At 33.5% G+C, this 27,425-nt stretch overlaps 1 protein-coding gene, 1 long non-coding RNA gene, 1 other non-coding gene and 1 pseudogene across 5 annotated transcripts; 3 read left to right on the forward strand and 1 right to left on the reverse strand.

Moving 5' to 3' along the window:
* The first annotated feature begins 265 nt into the window (after nt 1–265).
* On the forward strand, nt 266–2,521 carry LOC125497983 (uncharacterized). The gene is made up of 3 exons (XR_007274760.2): nt 266–730; nt 907–1,276; nt 1,513–2,521. It is a non-coding gene; the product is annotated as an uncharacterized LOC125497983 (long non-coding RNA).
* A 3,382-nt stretch (nt 2,522–5,903) lies between these two features.
* LOC104894249 (benzaldehyde dehydrogenase, mitochondrial) lies at nt 5,904–11,161 on the forward strand. 3 transcript variants are annotated; one of them, XR_007274100.2, is made up of 11 exons: nt 5,904–6,097; nt 8,117–8,254; nt 8,368–8,510; nt 8,634–8,787; nt 8,885–9,114; nt 9,325–9,414; nt 9,537–9,710; nt 9,790–9,927; nt 10,052–10,298; nt 10,434–10,495; nt 10,706–10,783. XR_007274100.2 is itself a non-coding variant. In XM_048644131.2 (11 exons), the coding sequence occupies exons 1-11, from the start codon at nt 6,031–6,033 to the stop codon at nt 10,977–10,979; spliced, it is 1,608 nt and encodes a 535-aa protein (XP_048500088.1). In that variant the 5' UTR covers nt 5,908–6,030; the 3' UTR covers nt 10,980–11,161. The 3 variants fall into 3 exon arrangements, 2 of the variants coding, with proteins under 2 accessions (XP_048500089.1, XP_048500088.1); XM_048644131.2 differs by having other exon boundaries at nt 5,908–6,097; nt 10,052–10,189; nt 10,706–11,161; XM_048644132.2 differs by lacking the exon at nt 10,434–10,495 and having other exon boundaries at nt 5,905–6,097; nt 10,052–10,189; nt 10,706–10,848.
* A 220-nt stretch (nt 11,162–11,381) lies between these two features.
* Nucleotides 11,382–11,454, reverse strand: TRNAR-UCU (transfer RNA arginine (anticodon UCU)). Its single transcript has one exon. It is a non-coding gene; the product is annotated as a tRNA-Arg (tRNA).
* A 13,228-nt stretch (nt 11,455–24,682) lies between these two features.
* LOC104890905 (uncharacterized) lies at nt 24,683–27,304 on the forward strand (annotated as a pseudogene).
* The last annotated feature ends 121 nt before the right edge of the window (nt 27,305–27,425 follow it).

Raw genomic sequence — 27,425 nt, forward strand, 5'->3', positions numbered from 1 at the left:
GGTTCTTTTTTTTTTGTTGGAAGCCACCACTTGTCGGAATCTGACGTTGACCTTGATTTTCCGGCGTTGACCATCAGATTTTCGCTGATGGAAACGATGGAAGGGAGGAAGACGACAACCTAACCTACAACGGGTGGTTAAAGTGTCGCGGAAAACATCGGCGGCAAGTTCACAGCAACCAGCGACAACCGGGAAGAGGGAAATGGGAAGGCGGGGTGGGGAAACCGGGGAACGATGCAAGGGATGGGGTGGACTCGACGCAAGTAGACGGGTACGGGGAACACTGCCTACACGAGCGTGACGGCGGAGGGTGTTGTAGGCTCGTCGGTGACCTGCGGCCACCAGCGAGCCTGCTGAGCGGCGGATCTATTTAGGGTTTTGGGGCTTTCTAGGGTTTGGGAAGTTGTGGGGAGCGTTCGAGAAAGAGAAAAAATAATAAAGAAATCAGGTTTTAGGTGGTGGAGTTAAGGAATTATGCGAGAGAATTAGCCGAAGTGTAGAGAATTTGTGTCGTGGAAGGTGAGTTGTTCCCTGAGATTTGTGAGAGACGAGTGTTATATAATGTATGTTATTGTGAACCATTAGAAAGAAAGCACGCTAGCCTGAGGTGAAGGGGAGTAGACACAATCTCATTACCCTGAAAGTATCAAACTGCTTAATTCAATGAGATTATGATGGTATCTGAGGAGCTGGATCTGAATTTCTTAAATCTTTCTGCTCTGCTAATATGGTAAGTGTGTTGACTTTAATTAACTACCGCAAGCGTATAGAGGACCTTCATATATATGAATAATATGTTGTGCAAATCTGCTAAAACTTAAACCCGTTACCTATACTACTCTAGGTACAATGCTTAATATTCTACATCTACACTGCTGATATCACTGATCTTTTGACTAACTGTAGTCTGTAGCTGTATCAAATTAACTCCTGGAAAAATGAAGAGTCAGGGGAGGAGTGCTTTTGAGGCATAGGTGGATGTTTTCACTAACATAATGAAACATGCTGCAAAGTTATCAGCTATCACCCAGTTTGACGAATTTTTCATCTTTTGGGGCGAAGAATTCTGATAGTGGATGATGGCTGAGCTTGGATGTGGAGGTGGGTATTGATATGTCCTTCCATTCAATGTTTTTCAAACATCAAGGTTTAGTTACGAGTCGTCTGCCATTGTGGTTTGAGCTACTTCAGTTGCGCATCCGTGAGATCCGGAATAAGGCATGCTCATATTGCAAGTTGAAATATTTGGGTCCATCTACTGAATCTGTAACTATAGGTAAATACAATCTCTTCACTGAGTATTAATAGCTATTATTCTAGTATGCTGGATGCTTGCATTTAGTATGTAGCTCTTTGATAATGATACAAAACATGATGTCTAACTAAGTTGCGCCTATTGTGCATTAGAATGTTGGAATTGAATTTATTGTGAGAAGCTTTTTGTAAAATCAATCTGTGATGATATTATAGATGAAATCACCCAGATGATACCATATCTTTCTTGCATGATAGAGCTGCAGACACTATGAAGGCCTTGTTGTGGAATGAATTATTTAGCAACACCTGTACTACTTCAAGATATGAAGCTTTTGTGAGGTGGTCGACTCTTCCCCTTGGATTGGTAAACTTAAACACAGACGTAGCTGCTAATGATGCACCTGAGTCAACAGGTGATGCGGGATAATTAGAGATCATGACTGGATCCTTATATTGGTGCAGGCTACGTGCTGCATACTGAGCTACTGGCTCTAACTAAAGGGAACTTGGATTTCGAGAAGCTAGTGCAAATGGATAGTGAAAGTGTAAAAATGCTGATGAATGAGGATGGGTGCTATGGTTAGTATATCCACTTAATCTATAACTGCAAGATGTTTCTGAAGAAGCAATAATGGGTGGGTAGAGAGGAAACTTGGCATGGATTGATTGGCTAACACTGGAGCGCAACAGGATCGCAAGATCACCATTTTCCAGCGTCCCCCACTGGAACCTGGTAGAATTCTGGATGATATTGTGAGAATGGCTAGACCACGTTTTGTTGGAAAATCTTTACTTACTTTTCCTGGATCTGCCCCTCGGATACACCAAAGAAGTTGAGATGATTAATCTAATCACCTCCTCCTGTTTTCTAGGATTCTTAATTTTGTAATGGATGGATAGAAAGAGAAAACTTAACCCACAGAACTTGGTTTCCACCACTCAAGAATTTTTGCCCAATGAACCTTGACGTTCATCAACTCCTTGAGATTCCATACTGCATGATCGGTTCTTGTAGCTATGCTGCATTCTTCTCTGTTTAAGTTTGATTTCAGTTGCTTCGCGGAGTGATTTGAGAAAACTGACCTTGATTATGTTTTTGCTGATCAATTTTAACAAAGGGATGAGTGGTGTATACTCTACTATAGCACCCAGGTGCCTCTAAATCACTTCATATGTGAAATTTCTTCTGATCAGCATCATTTTTTTACGATCCAACTAAAGTTGATTATCCTTGTGTGTTTTTTTTGTTGATTTTAGAAATATATTGGAGGATCTAATCTTAGGATAGATTATTAGACTTTTTATGCGTAGAGAAATAAAAAGTCAATAATAAGATAAATTTCTATGTGTAGAGAAATAAAATAATTTTAAAAAAGAAGTAATTAAATAATAAAATATTTAATCAAAAAGTATTAGAGACTTATGTGGCTTCCATCAGCTCAGTCTTTTTGGTTAGGATTAGCCCCTTGAGAATATTCTTCTATTTTGTCTTGGAATAAATATTGTTAAAATGGAGGCCAATTGCTGAGCTCAACTTGGCCTTGAAGGGCTTTGCCAAGCTAGTGTTATATTCTTACTCTTGTGCACTTTGAAGTTCCCTTCTCAATCTTCCAACACCCCCCAAAAGCCCCTCGACAGCTGCCTGAGCCGCCTCGGGCTCCTCATGGCGACTGTCGGACCCCTCCCCCTCTTTTCGGTTTAGATCTTTATTTTGCGGATTAGTTAGTTTAAATAATTAAGCGCCGCCTGAAGTGGTCCTTATGGGAATCAGTGAAGAGTACCTCTCTCCTTTGCTGCCGCCGGATAGCTAGTGCTGCCGCCGTATAGCTAGTGTTGCCGTCATTCAAGTGTGTGTTCTGTTATGAGTTTGGCGGTTACTTATTTAGTTTGTTTAGTTAACGCCCTTTGAGCCTTAGTTTAGATTCATCCAGATCTAATAAGTTGAATCAGGTCCAATCAGGTTTAATAAGTTCCAATAAGTTCAGTTCAGGTTCAATAAGTTCAGTTCAGATAAGTTCCAATAAGTTCAGGTCCAATAAGTTGAATAGAACGCACCCTTAGTAGTGATTGGTGGACAATAGGAGGATCTTTGTTTCCTATGACAATGGAAGATCTATGAAATTCGGACAATATGTTTGATAAATGCAACTTTAGGGGTTCGATTGTTGGATAAGATGAGATGAAGTTCTCAATTTAGGTTTGTTGTGTTTTGATCTTCTAGTTTAGAGTTGCAAGTTTGGATCTTTGGATTCATAGGTTGGTTGGATTACATCATTATAATTTGCCCTTATTTTTTGTGATGATTCTAGGAGTTTTTTTTTTTTTGGTTGCCCACTCGGTTCACCGGAGCTTTGCTCCGACTACATCCGAGTCCGACCCGGGTCGCACACCTAGCTTTGGTGGGTGAGTCTCCCAACAAGAGTTTCTGCATACGGTGAGACTCGAACTCGAGACCTCCCTTAAGCGACATCAAGCTGCTTACCACTTGAGCCAACTCTTGTTGGTGATTCTAGGAGTTATCGCACTTCAATAATGCATCTTGTGGGAGGCCCTCCAATTTGATTTGAGTAAGTTTTAACCTCCACGCACTTTGAGATTCAACCTCTTGAGGCAGAACTCTAGAAATCCTCGCAGAAGGGTCGTATATTACCAAAGGACGTGACTTCTTTGTTAGTTAAATCAGTAGAATCCCAGTTTGAAGTAATCTGTTTAAGGAGCTTGGGATTTATCATATTGTGATCGTAGGATTCTACAAGATGAGTTAGGGTAATCTATCTCTGAAGATCATCTCGGTTTAGTATCTCGATTTAGGGTTTGCCCTAATTCAAAAGTGGTTCTCAACAGATTCTTCAGAGTTTGGGCGCACAAGATCCGTTATGATAACACTAAATATAACTTAGGTTAATGATTAAGACATCAGTATATAAGTTTGAGGTCATGGGATCAAACTTTATATAATACATTTACTAATTTTTTATTGTACGTAGATACATGTAGTAAAACATTATAAGAGAGCTATGTGGCACTATTATTTGTTTAGGAACGCTATCTCTTCTTTGCATGTACTATTTTTAACTTGCTACATTTTATTTTGACACAAAATATAAGGAGCTATTGTTTCCATAAATTTTTTGTGAGGAGATTCATGTAGGAGAATTGGAAACCATAACTTTATTTGTAGTTGACGAACTTAATTTGTTTGAAATAACTCAAAATAAGTTTAGATAAGTTAAACCAAAAAAATCCCTTATTCTTATCTTGAAAAAACAATATCGATTGCATTTTGTATTAAATAAAAGAATTTTTATTATATAAGGCAACACATGGGGGACACCAAAAAATAGAAAAAGGAAAAAAAGAAAAAAAGAAAGAAAGAGGATAACTAACTGTTTCATTTTAACGAAAAAAAGGGGGGGAAAATAGGACATTTAAACTCAACATCAGTTTTTTGAGAAAATAAAATGTAAAGATAGTTTTTCTATCCAATTAATTTTATTTTTTCTACTTTATTTGTTATCACACATTCGCACCCATTGCGTGCATGTAAGACTAGTAAATTCTTGTATAGGAACCCATCTTCTGTTTACACTGTCTTTTATCTGTATTATCTCATTTTCTTGAATTTGCATCTCCTCCATATTGCAATAAAAATATATAAGAGCAGAGTTTTGCCCTTTTATTGACTTAGGCTATGTTTGGCAAAACTGACTGAAATGGAGCTGAAACTGATAAGGTGGTTGAAACTGATTAGGTAGCAGCTGAAACTGTTAAGGTGTTGAAACTGATAAGCTAGCTGATTGCATAACCTGTTTGGTAATATCATTTAAGACTGTAGCTGAAATATCTTTTTAGACTTAAAAACATAAAAAGAAAATATCTTTTTAGGCTTAAAAAGATAAAAAAAAAAATAATAATAATAAAATTTCAGCACCTGATCTCAGAAGCTATATTTTACTCCAACTCAATTTCAGTCAGATTTTGGACTTAAATTTTATTTAAGTTCCTCCACCAAACACCACTAATCATATAAGGTTACTTAAAATTGTAACACCTTATCATTTAAGTCACCTGAAATGCTTCCCCAAACAGAGCCTTAGTATTTTACTATTCTGTATATCTGATAGGCAGTCAGCGTGATTGTCTCTTGCTCTAGTATGGGAGAGTTGAGTTTGTCTAGGCAACCAACTGTTTGAGTCTCTTAGGGGACTCAAACGGGGGCAATTTGGTCATTTTAAGCCTTGGAAATTTCACACGCGTGTTGTTTGGTACCAATGCTAGGTTAGATTGGTACCATTGTCCGAAAATTTTGATACCAAAGTAAGGTTGCTTGGTACCAATCCTGATAACAATGTGATACCAATACCAGGTTATAATGGTACCATTATGTAACTTTTTGAGTGTTTGAGTCTTTTTTGGACTCAAACAGTTGGTTATCAAGACTTTCTCGGGAGAGTTTAGACGGTGATTTGCGATGATAACGTTATATTATAACAACAAAGTTGTTTACAAGTTCAACAGCAAACAAATTCTCTACCTTAGATATTTCGACAGAGATAGATCATAGAAGGGGACAGGATAGCTTATCCGTTCTTAAAAAAAAAAAAAAAAATACTTGCTTCATAAAGGAGAAGCTATCATAAAAAGTTGATCTTTATCCTCCCACGGCTCCCAGCATAACCAAAATTGAACTTTAGTAATATATATTCAGATTGGTGATAGAATACTGAATACAGAATACTGAATAGTGAGCATCATCATTTATAATTATCAGGCATGGCAGCTCGCAGGGTTTCCTCTTTACTTTCACGTACTTTGTCTTCTTCTCTTCCTCTTTCTCTTCGTAAGTTCCCCTCTTTTTCTTTCTTCGTACTTCTTTTCATTTCTGCTTTTTGTCAAACTTTTCATTTTTCCACCCTTTCTTTTGGATATCTATACCAATATACATAGGGAGTTTTAGTTCATGTAATTCATGTATAATAAAAAAAAAATTAGAAATTGCATAGTATAGGTTTTGATCCCATGACCTCAAGTTCATGTACCAAAGTTTTAACCATTAGACCAAATTGTATTTAGTGATATCATATCAAAGTACAATATTAATAAATGAAATTTTTCTTACCCGGGGCATAGCCCGGGCCTAATAACTAGCTTTTCTGAAATCTAGGATTTTTTTTTTTATGAGTGAAGAACTTCTTCGGACATTTTCAATAGAGAAGAACTTTGTAAGATAGAAAGCTGTTGAATAATTATAGGCCTATAGTAGTATATAGTTAAATGTTCAATTTTTGGCAAAGCAGTGTAATCAGTTCCATACATACTTGTACAATACTCCATCGATTTGAACTTCATTTTAGGGAGAAATAGAGAACCAAGAAAAAAAAGTGGAAAAGGATACAGAGGGAAATTGAAAAGGTGGGGGGGGGGGGTGAAACTGAAAAAGGAGAGCGAAATAACAAAAATGGATCAAAACATTAAAAAGTGAATGGTACGGGTGAAAAAAAAAATAGACGCGATATATTACCATCAATTGAAAAGCAACCTTCCAAAAATAACAATTGTAAAGCAATAGTGTATAGATTAAAAAGAAACAGAGTAAAAAGGTAAGTGTGTAGATTAAATGAAATGGAGGGAGGAGAAAGCTGTTGAATTAGGTAATCTGTTAGTCTGCTAATGGAGTTAATTGAATCAAAGTTGCCAGGATGTTTGTCTGTTAGTAATTTAAGCTCCGTTAACTTTAAGTTCAACAAAAAACATTTTCAATAGATAATAACTTTTATAACAGACAGAAAGAGGGTCAATAATGCCGTAATGAGGTGAAATATATGGGGTCCTTCCTTACAACAAAACAACAACAACTAAGCCTTATTCCCAATGATTTGGGGTCGGCTAACATGAATCGTCAACTGGAATTGTGACCAGAGGAGATGGCATCGTCAAGAGTGATAAATTTTTTTTTTTTTTAAGGTTTACACCAAAAAGTGTTTAGAAGAGGTTTTCAGCAAAAGGTTTTAATACCAACACAATTGAGAAAAACAAATAAATGCAGTAATCAGATCCATTCCTCCACATAGATACTGCCCCTCCACCCATTTCTATCCAACGTCATGCTCTCCTCAATCCCAAGTAACCTCATATCACTTTCAATTACCCTCAGCCAAGTCATCTTAGGTCTTCCCCTACCTTTTACAATTTGATTACTCCTCCACTCTTCAATTCTTCTCACCGGTGCATCTCCTGATCTCCTTTTCACATGACCAAACCATCTTAACCGATTCTCCCTCATCTTTTCTTCAATGGATGCAACTCCAACTTTTTCCCGGATCACTTCATTTCTTAATCAGTCCTTCCTTGTGTGGCCACACATCCACCGCAACATACGCATCTCCGCCACGTTCATCTTATGAACGTGGCATTGTTTCACCGCCCAACATTCGGTGCCATATATATGGGGTCCTTCCTTAAACAAGGAAAAATGTTTTTCACATTGGGGAACTGAATCCTTGAAGACTAAGATTCAACCTTTGTAAACCAAATAAACGAAAATGGAAAAACCACTCATGTAAGAAAATGTTTCCCTCCCAACAAAACACTCTTTAGTGGGAAAAGTTTGTTTTTGGAAGAAGATGATTTGATTTAATCTGATCACAAGCTTTTTCTCCTTGCTATTATTTTTTTTTGCTATAATTTCCTAAATTTAATTGTATACAACAGAAATTATGTGATGATAGTAGAATAATACTGATTGCTTATGTTTATCCTTCCCCTGCATAAGTGACATGCTTTTTCTTTTTGCCAAGAACTGTTTTAAAAGCCAGCCTACCGATTCTCTATTTGTTTAACACTAAAATGTGTGGATCAGGCAAAGGTTCAAGCTGTGGAAGAGGCTTAAGCCGATTTAGCAGTACCGCTTCTGCAATTGAAGATCCTATAATTCCGAATGTGGATATTAAGCACACCAAACTTCTCATCAATGGACAGTTTGTTGATGCTGCATCTGGTAACTACTTGTGCTAAAAGAACTAAAGCACTATTATTTTCTCTATGTCGGTTCATTTGTTAAACTTCTATATTGGTTTTTCAAGTGTTTGGCATTACATTAACTTGTTTCAGGGAAGACATTTCCTACATATGATCCTCGCACTGGGAATGTGATAACACACGTTGCTGAAGGTGATGCAGAGGATATCAATCGTGCAGTTGCTGCTGCTCGTAAAGCCTTTGATGAAGGTCCATGGCCTAAAATGACAGCTTATGTAATATCCTCTACCTCTTATTCTCTTTCTTGTCCAAGTTTTATGCTCAGTTTGACACTAGAACGTTGTTGATTTGACAATTATTTACATAATTTTGCAATTTGATTTTGTTGGGTTTTGTAGGAGAGAGCACGAATCATTTTGAGATTTGCTGATTTGGTTGAGCAACATAGTGAGGAGCTTGCTGCTTTAGAGACTTGGGATAATGGAAAGCCTTTTCAACAGGCTTCCAAATCCGAGTTGCCACTGTTTGTCCGCTTATTTCATTACTATGCAGGTATATTAGTGGAGCATCATTTATGACACCCTACTCTTATAAATTTTTGTGTGTTGAATGGTCAAATTTTAAGATTTTGTCATCCAAATCAATGTAGGCTGGGCAGATAAAATCCATGGTCTAACTGTTCCTGCTGATGGTCCATACCACGTGCAAACGTTACATGAACCAATTGGTGTAGCCGGGCAAATTATTCCATGGAACTTTCCCCTCATTATGTTTGCCTGGAAAGTCGGGCCTGCCTTGGCATGTGGCAACACGATTGTCTTGAAGACTGCTGAGCAAACTCCATTAACTGCTCTCTATGTCGGGAAACTCTTCCATGAGGTAGGCTAGCAGCTGCTGTTTGTTAGTATGCCTCTGTTACATACTGTGATCAAATCTTACTCAATTGTCATGCCTAATCATTTTTCTGTGCCGATTTTTGATATGATTCCTGTGTGCATATCAGAACTTCACGCCATGACTCATGATAATCAACAACCAGTAAAGAAATATTCTGATATCTATACATCCTGTTACGTCACTGGCTTGCAGGCTGGTCTTCCTCCTGGTGTGTTGAATATAGTTTCTGGCTTTGGTCCTACAGCAGGGGCAGCTCTTGCAGGTCATATGGATGTCGACAAGGTATTCTTTGGCGTTTGTTTATGTCCTCAAGGGGAATCCAAAAGAGGAAATGATCTATAATACTAATAATACTGCTGATGTAAATCGGAGGTCATGCTCAACAAGTGCAATTTTCTTCACAGATTGCTTTCACGGGATCTACTGAAACTGGGAAGGCTATACTTGAACTAGCAGCAAAGAGCAATCTTAAGCCAGCGACTTTAGAGCTTGGAGGTAAATCACCTTTCATTGTATGTGACGATGCTGATGTCGATAAAGCAGTTGAACTCGCACATTTTGCTCTCTTCTTTAACCAGGTATTTTCCAGTCACCCTTCTTTTATCAGTTGCGATTTAAAGTATGTTATCTTCTTAAGTTCTTAGGTGTACGTAATAGGGCCAATGTTGCTGTGCTGGCTCCCGTACCTATGTGCATGAGCGTGTGTACGATGAATTTGTGGAAAAAGCAACTCAACGTGCCAAGAGACGTACTGTTGGAGATCCCTTTAAGAGTGGCATTGAGCAAGGTCCTCAGGTATATTCCCTCCCTCTACCTTTAAGACCTATCATTTTGAGGAAGTTATGAGGTACATACAAATGAAACCGAGTCCTCAAATCTGGAAGTCATTGTTTTCTGTTGATATAATATGATGCTGCAGATAGACACAGAGCAATTTGAGAAAGTTTTGAGGTATATAAAGTCTGGTTCAGAAAGCACTGCAAAGCTCGAGTGTGGAGGTCAGAGATTTGGATCTAGAGGTCTCTTCATCCAGCCCACTGTCTTCTCAAATGTTCAGGTATCTCAAGAGTCAAGACTCAAGAGTCATCTCCCTTAAGTTGAGTTTGGGTTAACAGCAAACACACTGCTAATAAACAAAAGAGAGAAAAAAGAGGGGGGCACAAAAGGTTCAGTTATCAAATTGTTCTTCCTCACTCTCTTGTTTGCCATCCAAAAATTTGCTATCTAGTCTTTTTCTTTTAAGTGAACATTTGAAAGTACCTTACCCATGGCAGTTCTGACTCTCAGTGTTCTTGTATCAGGATGACATGCTAATCGCGCAGGATGAAATATTTGGCCCAGTACAGTCTATTTTGAAATTCAAGTAAACCTAAAATTTCCCTTATTACATCTTAGAATTTGTTACCTAGAGTTTTATCAACTCTTATAAAGAAATTAAACATGCTTTTCTGCCAAGGCAAATACATTTATTGTACTAAATATTTACAAAAAAATCAGTATGAGTCCATTTTTGCATTCTGCACTATCTGATTGATTTCCCTACATTAATTTATATCTTCTTCTCACATTGTAGGGAGCTTGATGATGTTGTTCGTAGAGCGAACACCACTCAATATGGGCTAGCAGCCGGAGTATTCACTAACAACCTCAACACCGCCAACACATTGTCACGGGCACTGAGAGCTGGGACTGTGTGGGTGAACTGCTTTGATGTATTTGATGCTGCAATTCCTTTTGGCGGGTACAAGATGAGCGGTATAGGAAGGGAGAAGGGTGTTTACAGTCTGAGCAACTATCTGCAGGTGAAAGCTGTGGTTACTCCTTTGAAAAACCCAGCTTGGTTGTAACTTGTAACTAACTTGTAAGGACATTTATGCAGTCCTTGATTTTCCGTCTTCTTTCATTTTGTGAAGAATAAGGAAAGAAAATAGTCTCTTGTAACTTGTAAGAATGCTTATTCCCGTTTTCCTAAAACAAAATTATAGTTTTTCTCAAAGATAAAGTTCATTAATGGTTTGATGTTCATATATGCAGTGAGTATTCAACTCTCATAAGCTGTATAAATGGTCCAATAAGAGATTCCTTCTGAAAACTATTTACGAATAATAGATACTATCATAAAAGGTTACAGATTCAGTGAACAATTAGAGGTGTTGTATTATTAGATTTGTTCATCATTATAGTAATTGTATTTTAGTTATTGTAAAAAAATAAATTTAGTTTCCTTGCGGTATGGTAGCAAAAAAATGCACGCTCGGTGGGACTCGAACCCACAATCCTTTGATTAGAAGTCAAATGCCTTATCCATTAGGCCACGAGCGCTCGTTGTATAATAAATCACATTTTAGATTCTTAATTAAGGAGGCAAGCACCACGGAGGCAATGTGGCATTCATGCATTCTTTTTGCTTAAGAAGTTGTCTTGTGTCAGAACTCAGAACATTCAATTTCCCTCCTTATCTTAATTTTGAGTTTTCTATTGATAAATATTCAACTCTAACAAATCTAATACTAATATTTAACTAACCTTTTACCTAATTATATTTACAACTACAAGAGCATGGCCAATGGATGATCCCAAATTTGACATTACCAATTACTTTATTTTTATTTTTTATTTTTTTTGAGGGGACCAATTACTTTATTCATTTCTCACTCTTTCACCTCATTCATAATCTAGAATTGATTTATGATCTCTTGACCCCCAGTTGATGATCTATAATTTTAGATCTTCACATTCTCTTTCCTACTATCTACCATACTCCACCATATATTCTCTCTCCTCAATCTCCTTCCGATCCCATCTTTTTTATTTATTATGAGTTATTTAAGAATTAATTAATAATTATTGAATGTAGATAATTTTTATGTTAGTGATTAAAAACTATTAGTAAAAAATAATTTCGTTAATGTTGTACATAATTGGATACGGTAATTAACTTAATATTATCGATTCAAGTATATAATCAGAAAAATGTAATAATAATAAAATATTGCATTAAACTATAGAAATCACAAATACATATAGAATTACATTACATATAAATCATATTTTGTGAGTTGTATCCCATACGAAAATTTGGATCAGTTTGAGAATTGAGATCAATTTGGGAATTAGGCGATTGAAAATTTGGATTAATGTGAGGTTGTTGAGGTCTTTTGGAGGGTTTTTTTTACTGGTTTTGGGATCCTTAACTAATACTCCTTCTGTTTCCTAAAGATCTTCCCTCTTTCTGTTTAAGTGCGTTTCCAAAAGATCTTCCCTCTTTTACTTTATTCCTTATTTGATTTTTTTTCCCTTTTTTACCCTCTCATGTCCCTATCATATGGTCCACCATTACATTATTAATTCAATTTTACTCTCTTTCTCTCTCATACTTTAACCTCTTTTTATTTGTTTATTTATCTTAACCTATTTCTCTCTCCTACTTTACCCACCCTACACCCCACACAAATTAATTGTCATTGGTATCCGTAGTAACTAGTAACGGTAACAGGGAAGATCTTTAGGAAACGGAGGTAGTATTTATTATGAGAGAATTTATTTTTGTGGGATGGTTAAATGATGAAAAGAAACAAATATGACTTTCAATAACAAAATGAGCTCAAAAATAAGATGTCTGCCATTGTTAGATTGGAGAAATGAGGAATTCTGTCCGTTGCAAAAATTTGCAACTTTAACAATTCTGTGCTATCCTAGCCATTATTAGATTGGAGAAATAAGGAAGGTTGGATGTCTGCCATGTAATAGAGGTGGGCCCACTTCATTTTCATCCCCCACTCCAATTCTTGTGCCATGTGGTGATGAACTCACATTGGCCAACTCCAATTGAGATCATTCTCACGGTCTGTGCATCCATCCTCTCTCCTATTTTTTCTCTCTCCTATTTCTTTAATGAATTTTATTACCTCTCTCCTCATGATCTATAAATTAGATCAACCATTGGCCAAACTCTTTCCTAAAACTTTGTCATCATCAAGATTGACTTGTCTCTTTAGACTAAGTTTGACAATATTAACTAATACTTCTATATATGAAGTTTAAATCAAATTGTTATAAGTTTGAAATTTGATACCTAATCCCATGTGTTCGGTCTTATTTGGGAACGAAAGTTTTTCTTTTATTTGATACCTAAAAGTATTTGTAATTTGATATGAGTCATACCCACCTCCCCTTGACTATCTAAACCCCATACCTTATGAAATTGAGGTATGAATTTTAAATCCATCAATTTATTAAATAAATATTAGGTATGAGTTCTTATCATTCTAAACCCATACCTCATACCAGAATCATAGTACCGAGGGTGTTTGAATTTTATAGTGAAGTAAACACTTTAAAAAGTAATATATACAATGCACAAGTAGAAAATTAAAAGAAAAACAATTTGGCTTAGAGGGATTTTTGTGGTTATAGATATCAACAACGCATAAAGCTGGGATCGGAGTACTGTTTATGCATATAGATCTTATATTAAAATGTATTAAGTTCATTAAATAATATATTAAGTTCTTTGCTAAACATGACTATTCATTTAAACAACTCAAAGATTTTATCATGTTATTATTCAAAGTTCCTAAAATATATTTACACAATGTTTTTGTCAAATAGAGTCTTTTCATAGATATATATTGCGTTTTGATATTAAGATATAGGGAAAGGAGACCGTACTCATTTTTTTGTTTGTTTTGGAGTTAATATAATCAAAATACTAAAATTAAAGTTGAAACAATCTTGTGTCAGCTTCGTCACCATAACCAAAAGATATATAGCTTATCAGAAAGCAGTGCCAAATTAGGGCCAAGACAACCTCAAACATGTAAAACAAAATTTATGTCTTATTTATTTCTTTCTCAATAATAACAAGCTGTAACTTAAACAAAATTAAACTACGTAGACTTATAGCTAAACCTTCCTAAAATTTAAAAACAATTAAAAAAAAGTTCTTGAGACTATTACATAATAGATAAATTAAAACTGCATGCGATCGATGAGGTCAACAGCGTTAGTAGCAAGCTGAACAAGTAATTTAGTAGCATCTTGAACCCTACTGATGACAACATCTCTAGCCTTTGCTCCTTGAAGATTAGTGATGCATGTGTTGGTAGCACTCACCACTGTTTTGACGTTGTTTTCCATGCTTAGCCTCTTCGACTGCTTATCATTCTTATCACCACCACCCAAGTGATCACTTGTGTCCATTGCAGTGTTCAATGCTGTCACCGTGTTAGCGATCGATGTATCACAATCGTTGAGCGAGTCGAGTTCGCGACTCCACATCTGAGGCTGTTTTGAGAGTTGAGTGATACCGTCAGTTGCCGATTGAACTGCTGTTATGGTGGCCATGATGGCGAGGCGAGTCGACTTTTTCGGGGTGCTGTTTATGCGGTCGACATCAGGCAAGAGGGTTTGGAGGCATAAGTCACCGTAAGTTGCGTCGTTGCAGGTGGAGATCAAGTAATTTGTGGCTGGTGGGTAGCTTGCTAAAGAGGAAGTTATCGAGAGAAAAAAGATGACTGATGTTAAGAGAATTTTATGATATGCCATTGCTTTGCTAGAATTTTATGACTGATGTTTTCTAATTATTTGATGGAAAATTGAGATGGTATGGACCTATATTTATATAGATTTTGAGGAGGTGGCTAGTGATTTCGTATTGGCGTAGGATTACCAACATAAGTCGGATCGGATTATTATTCCTCGAAGAGAAATAAGAGTCATTAAAAGAAAGGTTCCGACTGTTTCTTGATTTCGGATTCTATGTATGATAGGAGTCTAAGACTATAGGAGTTCGTACATGAATTCGATAATCAAACTTCAATTTGCGGGGAACCAAAAATCAATCAAAATTTTAAAATTTTTTATGTTATCAAAATTTATTTTAATTTTTTATGAAAATAAAATTTTAAATAGATTTAAATACACCTAAGAAGTTCTAGATAAGCTAAAATTAGAGTTTGATTTTGCATGAACAATCTAAATTATTATATTATGTAAATTGTGTATAACTTTTGCTACGTAATTCAAAATATTATAATTTTTGTTCTATTGGATAATGCTCGAATTATGCTTTGAAATAAGATCCATTTACAATATAGTTCTACAACTTATGAAATAGAGAGTGCCACATAGACTTGTCATGTCATTAATTTTGATTTTAAATATTTTTAAAAATAGAGTTTTACTTAAATTTAAATACACATAAGAAGTTACAGATAAGCTAAAATTAGAGTTTGATTTTGCATGAACAACCTAAATTATTATATTACTCCTTCCGTTTTCTAAAGATCTTCCCTCTTTCCGTTTAAGTGCGTTTTCAAAAGATCTTCCCTCTTTTACTTTATTCCTTATTTGGATTTTTTTTTCCTTTTTACCTTCTCATGTCCTTATCATATGGTCCACCATTAAATTATTAATTCAATTTTAGACCTTTTCTCTCCTACTATTAACCCCTTTTTATTTATTTATTTATCTTAACCCCTTTTTATCTCCTACTTTACCCAGGCCACCCCACACCCCAAATAAATGGATCCTCCTTGGTATTTGTAGGAACAGTAACAAGGAAGATCTTTCGGAAACGGAGGGAGTATGTAAATTGTGATAATTTTTGCTACGTAATTTGAAATATTATGATTTTTGTTCCATTGGATAGTGCTCGAAATATTCTCCGAAATAAGACCCATTTACAATATATTTCTACAACTTATCAAATAGAGAGCGCTACGTAGGATTGTCATGTCATTAATTTTTATTTTGAATATTTTTTTAAAAAGTCCTACATGTATTTAAATACATAAAAGGAGTTGTGGATAACGAGAACTCTCTTACAAAAATAGAGTTCTACATAGATTTAAATATATAAGAAGTTCTAGATAAGCTAAAATTAGAGTTTGATTTTGCATGAATAACCTAAATTATTATATTATGTAAATTGTGTATAATTTTTGCTACATAATTCGAAATATTATATTTTTGTTCCATTAGATAGTGCTCGAAATATGCTCTAAAATAGATCCATTTACAATATAATATTCTACAACTTATAAAATAAAGAGCGCCACATAGAATTATCATGTCATTGATTTTGATTATAAATATTTTTAAAAATAGAGTTTTACATAGATTTAAATACACATAAGAACTAGATAAGCTAAAGTTAGAGTTTGATTTTGCATGAACAACCTAAAATTTTATATTATGTAAATTGTGTATAACTTTTGCTACGTAACTTGGAATATTATAATTTTTGTTCCATTGGATAGTGCTCGAAATATGCTCCGAAATTAGGTTCATTTACAATATAGTTCTACAACTTATGAAATAGAGAGCGCCACGTAGGATTGCCATGTCATTAATTTTTATTTTAAATATTTTAAAAAATAGAGTCCTACATATATTTAAATACATAAAAGAAGTTGTGGATAACGAGGAATTAGAGTTTCGTTTTGAACAAACAACCTAAATTATTATATTATATAAATTAAATATAATTTTTGCTACCTAATTCAAAACATTATACTTTTTCACCATTTGATAGTGCTTGAAATATACTTCAAAATAAGATCTATTTACAATATAATTTTACAACTCATAAAAATATATTTAACTCGATGAATGATAAGGCATTATTTATTCTTTATTTTAGATAAATATAAATAATAGTTATAACTATATAGTGTACTGTATGTGACTATAGCATTTTATCATAGGTTCAACTTACATGATTAAACATATTATCTTTCAAAACCTCAGTCTTACGAGTCCGGATCCTCTAGAGTTTTAATAAAACTGTATAAGGTAGATTTGTATATGAAGCATACATTTTAAAATCAAGAGCGTATATTGGTGAAAGATGGGAAATAAGGGGGTGGATTTTGATGAGAAAAAATAGAGTGGTCGGGTTTTGGAAAGATAATATATGAGCTATTGATTTTTTTATTTAATGTTGATATTGCTCAAACCTACATTGTAGAGTTCTTTTATAACTCTAGAGGATCCAAACACCAGCTTTACTCAAACTGATGAACCAAAACATACAATTTAGTATTCCAACAAAAATTATTAAGGAAATTTTGTTGTTACAACAAAAATTAAAATCTATAGCGATATGATGAAAAAAAAATTAGAGTATGATTTTACAAAAACAACCTTAGAATATTATAGAGAGCTCCACCTAAGCATGACATGTCATTCTTTTTAACTTTTATTTTTTTTGAAAATAGTGTTCAACACAGATATAGATACATATAAAGTGTTTTTTATAAGTGAAGATTACACTCTTAATTTGAATAAACAACCTAATTATTCAACTATGTAAATTGAATATAACTTTTGCTACATAATTCGCAATATTATATTTTTTTTACCATCGAGAGTGTTTGAAATATGTTTCGAAATAAGTTCCATATACAACATAATTTTATAACTTCTGAAAATATATTTATTTAGATGAACAATTATATATTATATATTATTTATTTTAAATAAATATAAAATTAACTATAAAGTTGGTCCCTCTAATTTCTCCTATAATTTACTTGCAAGGAAACTTCATCTTATTATACAAAGACTATATATATATATATATATATATATATATATATATATAAAATTGAGTTCATATGAGAATGCATACTTATATGAGAAATGAGAATGAATTTTACACGCTATAACTCTTATGAATGAGTGACGTAACTCTAATGAAAAAGTGATGTAACTCCAAAAACATAAAATTTGAAAAAAAAAATTCAAAAAAAACAAAAAAAAATTGAATTCAAAATTTTTTAGAAGGATATAACTCTAATGAATAAGTTTTGTAACTCTAAACCAATCGTGTGGTTGAGATTCATTCTCATTTCTCATATAAGGAGCATTCTCATGTGATCTTGCCCCTCTCTCTCTCTCTCTCTCTCTCTATATATATATATATATATATATATATATATATATATATATATATATATATTAAAACTAAAAAATGTATAATCATAATCTATACTAATAAGAAACCACTCTCACTCTTTTTTTTTTCTTGGGGGCACATCAATTTCCCAGTTTTTCTCTTCCAGAGCTCTCGTTTCTTCGTCTTCTTTTATGGGGTTTTGCTATCATCAAAATAACAAAAAATCTATACTAATCTATATATACTTCTATACTAATATATTAAAAGGTATTCATAATAAAGTTTGTGTGTCACGAGACACTCTCCTCTAATGCTATAATACAAATGTTTTGTTTTCAAGTAAAACCCTCAACTAAAAAAATAATCATGTTGTACAAGATATTGAACACGTGACCTTTGAAACAAAAAGTGAAAGCTTAACCATTAATCCACCATAACACAATTGTTTAATTAGTATTTGAAAATAAAATATCATAAGATCTTATAATTATATCTCATTAAAAGATTTGCACAATTAGTTAGATATCTAACCTTTTTATGATAATAACAAGAGACTATTAATGACATAAACTCTTAATCTAATTCCTTGTAGAAAGAATTAAGCGATTGCTGTCATCCCTAAACTTTTAAGCTAAGCGTTTATTTTTCAAAAATCATGCAATACTTATCATGTCATTACGTCAAATTTTCCACACTTGACAAAAAGTAACAACCAGGGTGATTGCTCGGGAGACTCACTAGTAATATATTAAAAGGTGTTCCCAACAAGGAACTGTGTCACGTGGCGCTATCACTTAGAGTATTGACTTCATGTACTCCACTTACAACAAAAAATTATAAAATGCATAGTATAAGATTGATCTCATCATGACCTCAACTTGTATACTAAAGTGATCTAACTACTAAACCAACTAATTTTTGGTGTTATAATTTCAATGTACTAATAAATGAAAATTATGATTACTCGAGGCATAATCCGGACCTAAAAACTAGTTTTTATATCAAAAAAGGTCCTGAAATCCCTTTTAACCTGAACTATACTTTAGACCTAAATTAACTGAAAAAACCAAATATACTTTTTGAAGCTACAAAACTTTAAATTTTTGCCTTCTTATGATGATAATAAATATGATTATAAAATTTAATGATTTAGAATAGTTTAAGCCCATAATTTAAGACCTAAAATTATATATATATATATATATATATATATATATATATATATATATATATATTATATATATATATATATATATATATATATATATATATATATATATATATATATATATATACACACACACACTAGGTTTTAGGCCCGTGCATAATGCACGGGAACAATTGAGTATAATAACAATGTTTATATATCAGCTACAATGAAAACATGTAAATGATTCTTACGTTAACTTGATAAAAAAAAACTTTGTGTTTAAGAGATATGCACCTTTATATTAATTATAAAGTTGTTTAACATATACATGATACTCATATGTTTTGGAAGACTTCTTTTTAATGCAAAACGAAATTTATTAAGAAGTTACTTCCTCCGTTCTATTTCTATAATATTGCAAAATGAGATTTTTACACTGTCCATTCACCATCATAACCTTTCACTATTTATTACGATTTTTATGTAAGGAAAAATATTGTCATGTGGGGTCTTGTTAGATTCGTCTCGATATATATACTTTCATAATATCAATTTTGTATAATTTTACTAAAAAGTAATTAAAGATATTAATAGTTAAAATAGTGCATTGGCAAACGTGAAAGCTCAATTGTTGCAGTAGAAAAAGAACAGAAGTTGTATAACATAGTCATAAGCAAAGTCAACAACACCTTAAGAGGAACTTTAGAATTCCATATTTTCTCCACACTTTCGATGTAATTGAACCGCTAACAACTTATGTATGGGAATTCTTTGAAAAATTAATAAAGTGATGACATGATTTAATATAATATACCAATTTTGGAGTACAGCCCCACAAAGCCATCATCTAAGAGTTGAGATGACAAAGGTACATTAATGATCTCAACTGCTTCAAAAAGGGAGAGAACTTGCACGAACTTGGTCTTATCCCAGTAACCACTTAGGGGTCAATTGTCTTAAAAACCCTCTCCACATTACAATCTTCATTTTTTACTCGAAATGGCCTTGAAGTGTTGGACTTTCCATGTTCTTTCTCATAAATTAATAAGTACTATTAGGCAATTTTTACTCGTGATTGAGAGATGGCTACGTAAAATTAGCCATGACTAAGAACTGGTTTTGGGAGATAAACCTACCATGTAATAGGGATTGTCCTTGACTTTTAACACAGGGCCGAAAAAACTGTCTTTTTTGAAACATCATACGAAATTAAAAGGCGTGTGTAAACCAGAAACGGTGCCACGTGGCGCTCTCCCTAGAGAGTTTTAGTTCATGTAATTCATGTACAAAATAAAAAAATTAGAAATTGCATAGTATAGGTTTTGATCCCGTGACGTCAAGTTCATGAAGTAAAGTTGTAACCACTAGACCAAGTTGTATTTAGTGCTATTATATCAAAATACAATATTAATAAATGAAATTTTTCTTACCCAAGACATAGCCCGGACCTAATAACTAGTTTTCATATAAATCTAGAATGTTTGAAATAAATGTACACATCTCTATTAAGACTAGTAGATTAGTAGTCCGGTAAAATACCACTTGATGATACAGACCACTCCCATAAACCAATTTTTTATTTTTTTTAATAGAACACTTCCATGAAACACTGGCAGTGACTTCACAATCAATGCGACATGAAGATAAGAAAGATGGAGACACAGCCATTAGCCAATCGGCATGTGCATAAATACAAATAGCATGGTTATTAGTCCATGTGTTCACACAATCACACTAGCTGGTGGCTGCTTCACAAACTTTGTCCGTAGACTACAACCGACGACCATCACATCACATTACACAAAAATCTTTCACAAACTTTGATTACTATTACGCTAATACAAAAATCTTCATTCTTCCATAGATAAGATTAAGATTTTAAGTTAACGTAAAAAAGAAAGAGTTTAAGCTTTGATGTGAGCAATGACTATGAGCATTTCTAAAGGAGGAAGAAGAGATGGCGGGTGGAGCTTAGTTTGAGGCCTTGGCTACTCCTTGAGATATAAGCCCAACAGATTACTTGTACCCCACCGTAAAAAAAAGTTTTATTTTCACTAGTTTTAATTTTATAATTAGTAATTAGGTCCGAGTTATGTTACACGTAAGGAAATTTTTTTATTTATCAATATTATATTTAAAAATTATAGTACTAAATATCACTTGGTTGAATGGTTAAAACTTTAGTATGTAAACTTGTAATTATGGGATTAATTAAACTTTATATTATGCAATTTATAATTTTTTTTTATTATACGTGAAATGGTAGATTGCATGGAGTAAAACACCCTTAAAAAGAGCATTATGTGACACCGTTCTTTGTTTAATAACTCCTTTAATATATTAGTATAGATCTTATACTCCATCTCTTCCTTATTAATGTACCTAGTTTCACTTGCACTTCTATCAACGCAATCTGATTATTAATCATAAGTAATTATATGATAATAAAAGATATAAAAATGTGAAACTATTAAAGTATTAATTCATTGAAACGAATCAAATAAAACTCCATATGACTATATTTTTTTTTATATATTAGGAAAATTTTAGAAGATTCCACATAATTTTAAATAGTACCAATATTTCTAGTAGAACATTGTTATGGACGGAGAGAGTAGTTATTTGGCTTACAAACAAATATTTCTACTTTCTTTCTTTCTATTAACTATATATCCATCTTGGTTATAGAAAATCCCAAACAAAAAAAAGGGTTTTTTTCACCAGGTACGAACCTCTGTGGTTTTTCACTAATTTTTTTTATGCACCAAGTACCCTTATCATTTAAGTAAAATGCACGAAATGCCCTTAATGACTAACAGTGTCAAGTTTCCGTTAGTCATTAGGGTTAATTAACCCTTCTAACTCTAATTAAACCCTAATTAACTAACTAAACCCTAACCTAACCCCATAACTTGAAAGCCTAACCCCACAACCACCACCCACCCCCACCCCCACCCCCACCCCGACAACATCCCCCCTCCCCTAGCAGCAACCACCACAACCTCCCTATGCTGTAGACCGAACCACCACCACCTCCCCTCTAAAACTGATTTCGAAAATCAATTTCAAAATCATTTGCGAAAATCATTTTCGAAAATCATTTTCGAAAACATTTTCGAAACCATTTTTGAAAACATTTTCGAAAACCATTTTCGAAACCATTTTCGAAAACCTTTTGCGAAAACCATTTTCGAAAACCAATTTTGAAATCATTTTCGAAAACCATTTTCGAAACCATTTTCAAAATCAGTTTTTGAAATAAAAAATCAATGAGGAAGAAGGAGAGAGAAAAGGAAATGAAGAAGAAGGAGGGGGATTTGACAGGGGGTGGGGGAGGGGGGATTTGATGGGGGTGGGGGAGCTACTGGAGAGGGGAGTTGCGGCTACCTGGGTGGGGGAAGGGTAGAGGGGCTGTGGTGGTAGGGTTTAGGGTGGGGGTGAGGTGTTAGATCAGGGGTTAGGGTTAGGGTAGGGTTAGGTTCAGAGGGTTTAATTTGGGTTAGAGGGGTTAGAAGAGTTAATTAACCTTAATGACTAACGAAAACTTCATGCTGTTAGTCATTAAGGGCATTTGGTGCATTTTATTGAAACAGTAAGGGCACCTGGTGCATTTTTTAAAATTACGGGTACCTCATGAATTTTGAAAAACCACAGTGGTGCCTGGTGAAAAAACCGGAAAAAACGAAAGAATAGAAAAATGTCAGGTTAGCAGTCGATCTCGTAATTAACCACTCCTATGCAGATTTCCTAATCGACCATGGGACTACTGTGCTACAAAGAAACTGTAAAAAACATAAAAACACAGAAAGTTTTACTATGATATAGTGCAAAGACTCAAGACATATAATGGTTAGGTGTTATTTGATATCCATGTCTCTTTTAATTGGTACTAAAAATAATACTATTAAGTATTGGTACTAATAGTTGGATGAAAAATATTTTTTGAGTATCAATTTAGAGAGATGTGAGTACCAACGAAAAAGTGTCCAATACACTTAATTCTTATACGCGTATGAGACGCGCGCAGGGCCGGCCCAATACCGGTACACCCGGTTCTGTGGAACAGGGCCTCACAAATTTGGGGCCCAATTTTGGTTGACTAATGAAAGGAGAAAAGGAAAAAAAAAAAAAAATTTACAACTGTACAATCTACACGCATGCAGCAAGTTTTAAGAAGAGAAAGATTACTTTCCATCTTCTTCATTCTTCTGATCTTCTCCACCGTTCTCTCTCCTCTTCAATCTTCATAAATCAAAATCTCTAAAATATTGCTGAAATTATTCTAACTTCCCAAATTATAATTAAAATACACTCTCTTTATTCAGAAAATATCTCATTTCCATAATTTTAGCCAAAAAATTCTGAATTTCATTACTCCTTCCATCAAGAACACCACCTAAAATGGAGATATCTAACGGGAAGAATTTTTTTTGCTATTTATTTGCGATTCATATTCAAACCACTCAACTCCATATCCAAGAATTCAATTTCTTTTATCCTCAAAAAAAAAAAAATTCGAACAAAGTCGCGAATTTGATAGTGGGAGTTCGTCAGTTCGAAGGTGAAAAATCAAGAATTTGTGGGCTAATTTATCATCAAAGTCTTCACTTTTAAGGTAAATTAACTTTTTTATGGCATTTTCGATTTCATGATTTATGTGCTTTGTTTGCAATTCTGATTTCTGCTTGCATTATGTAATTTTCTGGTTCATTATGTAATTCTATAATGCGTAGGACCTCAATTCTGTAGACTGTAATTCAATTCTGCCACATTTGATTTAGCAATTCTGAATTTTTATAATTTGAAATTAAAATTTATAATATGTACTTCTTAATGTTCTTATAATTTTAATTTTCTGCAATTTCCGATTTCATGATTTGTGTGCTTTGTTTGCAATTCTGATTTCTGCGTACATTATATAACTTTCTGGTTCATTATATACTTCTATAATGCGTAGGACCTTAATTGTGTAGAGTGTAATTCAATTCTGCCAGATTTGATTTAGCAATTCTGAATTTTTATAATTAAAATCAAAATTAATAATATGTACTTCTTAATGTTCTTATAATTTTAAGTTTCTGCAATTTTCGATTTCATAATTTGCGTGTTTTGTTTGCAATAATTCTGTAATTTTCTGGTTCATTATGTGATTCTATAATGCATAGGACTTTAATTCTGTAGACTGTAATTCAATTCTGCCAGATTTGATTTTCGGTAGACTGCATTGTGTATATTCTGTTATCGGTAGACTGTAATTCAATTATGTGTATCAGCGTATTGCCGTATTTGATTTTTCTGTATTGCCGTACATTCTATTATTCTATAATGTGTAAGACTTTAATAATTTCAATACAATCTGAAATTAGTTTGCTTGGTTTTTCTTGCTAAACCAGATTTTTTTTCCAAGAATGAGATTGCAAAAAGGAAATTGAAAAGATTGGAGTACAGGTTGTTTCTTTCTTTCTTGTCGCATATCATTTAATTTAATTATTTCTATCATGCCTCCCAAAATTAGGAAGTATGATTGTGGCTATGAAAAACGTAAAAAGAAAAAGAGAATTGAAGAGCTTACTCAATCACAAAGAGGAGCTCTTGATAAGTTTGTTGTGAAAGAATCACATGTAGGTACTCAAAGTAATAATAATGTGGTTGTGAATGATGAAGTAGCCTTGGATGATTGTGTTATTCCTAATGATAATGTGCCTTTAAATAGAGATAATGTACCTTTTGATGCTAATGTGCCGAATGAGAATGATATTGGTGGTAATGAAAATGATGTTCATGCTAAAAGTGATAATGGTCCGAATAAAGATAATCCCATTGAAAATGATAATGTTGTGAATGAAAATAATCATGGCTTCAATGAAAGTAATGACAATCAATTTGGCCTTGATGTATTCGATCCACGAAATTGGGATGCTCTTAATTCTAAAATGATCGAAGTGTTAGTAGAAAAAAGGACCCAAAAGAGACTTGTCTATTATAAAAGGTCCTAAAGATAAGTTATCTAAGCGATTTTCTATGACTTTATATACTAGAATCTTGTCCAATGGAGAAAGATGTAATAGAGAATGGCTTGTTTATTCAAAAGAGCTTGACAAAGTTTTTTGTTTTTGCTGTAAAATTTTTAAAAAGGGTCATGGAAGAGGTCAATTAATTAATGAAGGTTTTGGTGATTGGTCTCATATTAGTACAAGACTTAAAGAGCATGAGACAAGTATGGAACATTTTAAGAATATGGCAACTTGGTATGATTTGCGTGTAAGACTTCAAAAAAATGAGACTATTGACAAAGTGACTCAAAAACAGATTAAAAAAGAGAAAGAGCATTGGAAAAAAGTTTTAGTAAGAATAATTTCAGTTGTAAAATTTCTTGCAAAACATAACTTAGCCTTTCGTGGTTCAAATGAGAAAATATACCAAAAGAGTAATGGTAATTTCTTGGGCTTAATTGAAATGCTGGCAGAGTTTGATCTAGTTGTTAATGAACATGTTAGGCGCATTAGCAATGATGAAATACATATTCACTATCTTGGTCATAACATTCAAAATGAGATTATACATTTGCTTGGTTCTGCCATTAAAACTGAAATCATTAAGAAAATAAAACAAGCAAAGTATTTCTCCGTAATCCTTGATTGCACTCCTGATATTAGTCACCAAGAACAAATGTCATTAATATTAAGATATGTTGACTTTGCTTCGAGTTCTATTATAATTGAAGAGTCTTTTTTAGGGTTTTTGAATGTGAATGATACAAGTGGTCAAGGACTTTTTGATGTTTTACAAAATGAGTTGAAAGATCTTAATCTTGATATAGATAATATTCGAGGACAAGGCTATGACAATGGATCTAATATGAAGGGAAAACATCAAGGAGTACAAAAAAAACTTTTAGATATAAATCCCCGGGCCCTTTATACTCCTTGTGGTTGTCATAGTCTTAACTTAGCATTGTGTGATATGGCTAATACTTGTGTCAAAGCCAGAGATTTTTTTGGTATCATACAACGTATCTACACAATATTTGCATGCTCTACAAAAAGATGGCAAATTTTAAAAGATAATGTAAAAGGATTGACTCCTAAGTCATTGTCATCCACTCGTTGGGAGAGTCGCATCGATAGTGTTAGAGCTATAAGGTTTCAAATGCTCGAAATAAGAGAAGCTTTAATTCAAGTAGGAGAAAATGATAATGATTCTAAAATAAGAAGTGAAGCTAAATCTCTAGCGACAAATGAGTTGAGTGATTTTGATTTTTGATGGCAATTATTATCTGGTTTGACATATTATATGCTGTTAATTTGGTTAGTAAGAATTTACAATCAAAGGATGTGCTTATAGATGTTGCTATTGAAAAAATAAAAGGGTTGGTTTTGTTTTTTGAGCAATATAGAGAAAGCGGTTTTCATGATGCCTTGGAAATAGCAAAAAAAATTGCAATTGAAATGGATATTGATCCTATTTTTCGTGAAAAGCGTGTCATTAGAAGAAAATGTTTTTTTGATGAGAATTCAACTAATACTTCATCTGTTGCTTCTCAATCTTCCCAATCTCCAGAAGAATCATTCAGAGTCAATTATTTCTTATATATTGTTGATCAAGCTCTTGTTTCTCTTAATAAGAGATTTGAACAATATCAAGAATATGAAAATATTTTTGGATTCTTGTTTAGTTCTAAAAAGCTATATTCTTTTGATGATGAGAGTCTAAGGTCTTATTGTAGAGGTTTGGAAAAAGCAATGGAAAAAGATGGACAATCTGATATTGATAGGGTTGAATTGTATTTCGAGTTGCAAATGATTAAAGAATGCTTGCCCAATGAAGACTTGGGTCCTTTAGATATGTTAAAGTTTGTAAAACATCTTGATTTTTTCCCTAATTTAGTTATTGCATATAGAATCATGTTGACTATTCCTGTTACTGTTGCATCTGCAGAAAGAAGTTTTTCAAAGTTGAAATTGCTGAAATCCTATATGCGTTCTACAATGTCACAAGAAAGACTAAATGGACTAGCCTTGATAGCGATAGAGAACGATATTATGGAAAAAGTTGATTACGAAGATTTGGTGGACGATTTTGCTTCAAAGAATGCTAGAAGGATGGCTTTGTTTAAATAAAAGATCCTACTAGATTTTTTTTTTAGTTTTGGTTTATTTATCAAATTGTAAGGAACGATTTATGATAAATAATAATAAAAAAATTATAATTTCTTCATTATAATTTTTTTTGAAGGGCCCC

Source organism: Beta vulgaris, chromosome 5 (assembly GCF_026745355.1).
Source record: "Beta vulgaris subsp. vulgaris cultivar EL10 chromosome 5, EL10.2, whole genome shotgun sequence".
NCBI lineage: Eukaryota > Viridiplantae > Streptophyta > Magnoliopsida > Caryophyllales > Amaranthaceae > Beta > Beta vulgaris.